This window comes from Chanos chanos, chromosome 4 (assembly GCF_902362185.1).
Source record: "Chanos chanos chromosome 4, fChaCha1.1, whole genome shotgun sequence".
Taxonomy (NCBI): Eukaryota; Metazoa; Chordata; class Actinopteri; order Gonorynchiformes; family Chanidae; genus Chanos; species Chanos chanos.
This window is the reverse complement of record NC_044498.1, coordinates 40667220-40671772: the sequence shown is the minus strand read 5'-3', so window position 1 is coordinate 40671772 and position 4553 is coordinate 40667220. Positions and strand designations below refer to the sequence as shown.

The 4553-nt window shown below is 41.6% G+C and overlaps 1 protein-coding gene across 1 annotated transcript; it reads right to left on the bottom strand.

Annotated features, from left to right (window-relative positions):
• Window positions 1-2813: 2813 nt before the first annotated feature.
• Window positions 2814-3915, bottom strand: cdc42ep3 (CDC42 effector protein (Rho GTPase binding) 3). The gene has a single exon (XM_030772950.1). The coding sequence runs from the start codon at window positions 3913-3915 to the stop codon at window positions 2836-2838; it is 1080 nt and encodes a 359-aa protein (XP_030628810.1). The 3' UTR covers window positions 2814-2835.
• Between the last annotated feature and the right edge of the window lie 638 nt (window positions 3916-4553).

Genomic DNA, 4553 nt, shown 5'->3' with positions numbered 1-4553 from the left:
GAGGGGAGTCGGAGGTGCACCGACTTTAGGAATATTGGGATAGGGTTAGAGGAAAATTCACTTACACTCTGTTCAAAAATAAAAACTTGTACAAAACCTTTGGTCAACATTGAAATGAGAAACATCTGCAATAATAAAAGGAACCCCTGTCTTCCAAGAGGTAAATATTTTTAGCAATCTGCAGATTAACTATCCTGATGGACCTGTAGGAATCTTTTAAGACACTCACTTGATATGTACAAACGGCCTATGTTTTGACTGCCTTAGTTGTTCATAAGACCAGGAAGAACTTTAACATATAATCACCATTTTTTGGATAGCCCGGGTCTGTCTGAAAGGTAGCTTTTTTTTTTACTGATACAGGAGTTCATTTGTTCAAAAATGGTCATTACCTCTGTTACAGGGTTTTTAGTGAGGGTTAAAAGCATGGGTCATTGGGTTGCTCTGTACTCAGATGCTCTCCTCTTTAACACCCTCCTGAGGGGAAATGTTAGGGGCTGTTGGACCCGCTCAGTCACTTGGTATTTTTTATGACCATATTTCTAAAAACAAACATAGGAGACTGCACATCTGCTTCAGTCAGGCACAATTATGTTTCGTGTTAAAAGTTACATGATCATCCACAGTGTTTACATGCATTCCTCTGTCTCTTTATTTAAATCAAACCTCGACCGCAAATGTCCAGTCACTTAGGAAACAATACAAAAATCCACGTAATGATTTACATATGATGTGAATTCTCCAACACCAAAACAAGGCAGAAGAATGTAGCATGTGAAGAGATCTCTGTGCTTACTCCTGTATTCGTTCAAATTGGATTTGGAGAGAACCAGAATGAGCCAAAAGAATTAGTGACATGAAGGAGTATAAAAATAGTTCTGGTTGTTAAATTTGGTCATTCTTTAAAAACAAGGAAAATACATGAAACAGGGAGGCCGTATGATCAACTACAAACAACTTGAAATACTTGGAATGTGGATTTTCAGACTAGGCCATTTGGCTTTGTGAAATGTTCTCTGAATTAACTTTGACCCTTCCTGGCAGCATGAAGAGCAGCTATGCTAGAACTGTGACTCATGCTTATGAGATCAAAATGATACAAAAGGCAGTGATGTCATAAAGGATGCCATGATGTCATGTTACACAGGAACCAATAGAAGGTTTGATATCACTAATATCAATGGAAGCTTGGGTTCCCAGTAAAAAAGATAACTCTCAGACATTTTCCCTTAAAAAAAATTATGCCCCCTGGTCTCAGTCTTAATTCTGGCTGTTACAAGTGTTAGCACCGGAGCCAGAAAATGTAAGACAGCAGCATACACTGGGAGATCAAGTAAAATACTGAAGGTTCCTGACAGGGTTAATTACAGCTATCTACCTCTCCCAGACTTCTGTCTCAACAGTGCAAGCTTAACAGCTCTTTATCACAGAGTCAGTTCAGAGGAGTGATCCATCTCTGAGTACTGAACAAAGTTTGCCTTTGGGACCTTAGCGTTTACAATCCTGCCCTCATCTATGCTCCTCCTTCCCAGTCCGAAGAGTGTATTTACGGCTAGTCTTGTTCACTTGTATTTCCACACTGGAATGCTGGGAATGTCAAAGACCCCTCCTCTACACGACCCATTCCACACAGAAGACAAATGGTGCAGGCGTCTCATTCTCGAGATGATCGAATGTTCGCCCACCGCTTCTCCCACTGCAGGGCATCATGGGAGAATGCTAAGAATGCCAAAGGCAAAAACGGAGAGTTGTTCTCTCTCTCTCTCTCTCTCTCTCTCTCTCTCTCTCTCTCTCTTTCTGTCTTACCAAGCTCCTCTGTGCATGCGTGTCTCTTTCTTTTCCTTCACCTTTCAAGTTCATCTTTACTAGTTCAAAAATAATTCTTTCTCTTAGGCCTCATGTGAGCTCTAAGTTGTCCATCTGCTAAATGAACATTTCATTATAAAGCACTGAATAGCCATTGTATGCTATTAAAATAGCATGTCTTAATAAATTATTGTTCAGGCAAAATGCGAAGGATTTATTTCTTTTATTATTTAGTTTATTGTCAGCTCCACAGAATAAAAATGTATGCATAAGTTGCAGGGTAGTGTAGTAATGTTCAGTATAAATATATCTGTACACAATGGTTTTTGGTGATGAAGACAAGTTGAAAAAATTCACACAGATATACATCTCATAGAGAAATATTACTATGTTGATTATCATATGCTATTGTGCAGGAAAACAATGTTACACACCACTTCTATTTACCTCTATGTTGGGATTGCTTCTAAGCATGCTAAATCAGTGCTAAGTCTTGATTTAACATCAACATAAAAGGCACACTTCTTGTGATGTTATTTGCCTAAATGTAATAACACATGCATCTCTCTCATGCCCTGCATCATGACAGAAAAAATGAAAAAGACAAATAAAACAACAAAAGCAAATTAAAAAAAAGCAGTCCATCAAAGCTAAGGATTTAAGGATTAAAAGTACACTCTGGGAATCTCTCCTGCCCTAGCAGTTCAGATGCAATACATGCAGTTCCAATTCTCTGAAAGAGCCTCCTCCACTTTCCCTTCCTTGTACATCTGAACTGATGTTCACAAAGCCTTGATCAGTCCTTCCACTCTGAATGAAATGTCTATTTCTGGGCTCAAACTCTTTCTATCCCAAGAGAGCAGTGCTAGTGAAAGAGACAAGATGAGGGAAGGATAGAGTTTTGGTACAGTTTTGTTCTGGGATGTGAACTGTTATATTCACTTGCCTTGTGTAGACAGATTGATGAAGTTTCTCTGCGATATGCTGCAAAGAGTCTTTTCCCTTAACGCTCTGATTCGGCATTACGACTCAATGTTTTGGCTTGTCCATTATATTGAGAATGTCGTCCAGGATGGACGGACCCAAATCGAGTTCGAGAGAGAGCAGAGACCCCGTAATCTGGGAAAGGGACTCCTCTGAAAAACTCTCAGGCTTCGACAGCTCAAAGTCAAAATCACATATTCGTCCTTCATCTACCCCACTGTCTCTGTCGGCAGAGTCACCGCTGATACTCCTCTGCTCCTTCTCGTTTGGAAGAGTCATGCTGTCATGGTTGTTGTAGCCATTACATTTTCTGTTTTCACTGATGTAATAGGATGATGGCCTCTCAACACCATTTTCGTTGCACTTTGTGTTTTCAGTTCCGTTGATACTGTAGGATGATGGCTTCTGAACACTGATGTCACCATTACACATCCCATTTCTGTTTTCAGCAGCGTGAAAGGGTAAAGGTTTCTCAGTACCATTCTCACCATTGTGTACTTTGTGGTTCTTAGTGAAAGCTTTCTGTGTTGGTGGTTTCTCTGGTGTCTCATCAAAACTAATTGTGAAGGGAGATTTCTTTGGTACCTCATTTGATGGGGGGCAAAGGTCATGACCAAAGAGTGAGATGGACTGAAGTAGAGCATCCATCTGTAGAATCTCCAGCTCTTCTTCCTCCTCTGTCTCTGAGCTTGCAGGAGGAGTTGGTGGCCCTGTCAGGTCCTCAAGAGGATCCTGGCTGACTGGAAAAACCGTGGTGGAGATAAGAGGCAGGGTCAGAGCCTGGCTGCCACCAATTGTGGGGAGTGAAATGGCATTTTTTAGAACTGGTGAGGGAGTCTCGACGTAGGAAGCATCGGAGGCACTGTTTGCTCGCAGGAATTCACCATGGCCTGTGTAAGAGGGTCGAATCACTTCACCTTTACCAGGCAAGAGCTCAAACCGGCCCTGCAAGAAGGACATGTCTCCAAAAGCATCACGCTCACCACCTTTCCCAATGTGGATGGTGTGGCGGAAGTCACCCAGTGGAGGGCTGATCATGTCCGGAGAAAGAATATCCCTCAGACGACATTTCTTACCCTTCTTGGTGTTGGTGGATTTCAGGTAGATGGGTGTCTTGGCAGGCATTGCCGCTAACAGTGGAGAGATCTAAGCGTAAAAACAATGTAGAAACAAGAAGAGCACCCTACAACTTCAACACCTTTGAGTTTTGGTTTGGACTGAAGAGCTGATGTCTCCCCAGAGAAAGGAAGGAGTTACATTCTTAGAGGGCAGGTGACCGTGCACTGGTCTCCTCAGTCTTCACTCTGGTCCAGCCCAAGTGGTCAGGTATGTGATGCTCTCCGGCTGAGGGGGTTGACCGATGCTATTAACCTACAGGGAAAAAAAGGAACACATCCTAATTAGATTTTTTTTTATTTTCAGCAGACAGAAGTCCATCAAACCTGAAGCTTGAATCTTGAGCATGTAGTTTCTGTGGACTTACAATACAGTTTCTCTCCTGAACTTGCACTTAACATTTCATGAATGCGTACAAACCCAAAACAAAGAAAGAGGACACTCTCCTGCCTTGTTAAATCTGGCTATACACTGAAATCTCCAAAAGCCTTCAACAAACCCAAGACAGAAAATTAATGTTACTGCTAAGCTTTATAATATACCTTAGAAGTTGCATGTAAAAGGGTCTGTTCTGTAGTTCCTCCTGGCATTCCATTCAGCATTTACACAATAAACCCTGGCTTTGAGTTGACATATTTATAGGGCAT

Excerpts from the sequence above, each read along its gene's own strand:
- cdc42ep3 (XM_030772950.1), bottom strand. The coding sequence starts at position 3,915 with ATGCCTGCCAAGACACCCATCTACCTGAAATCCACCAACACCAAGAAG.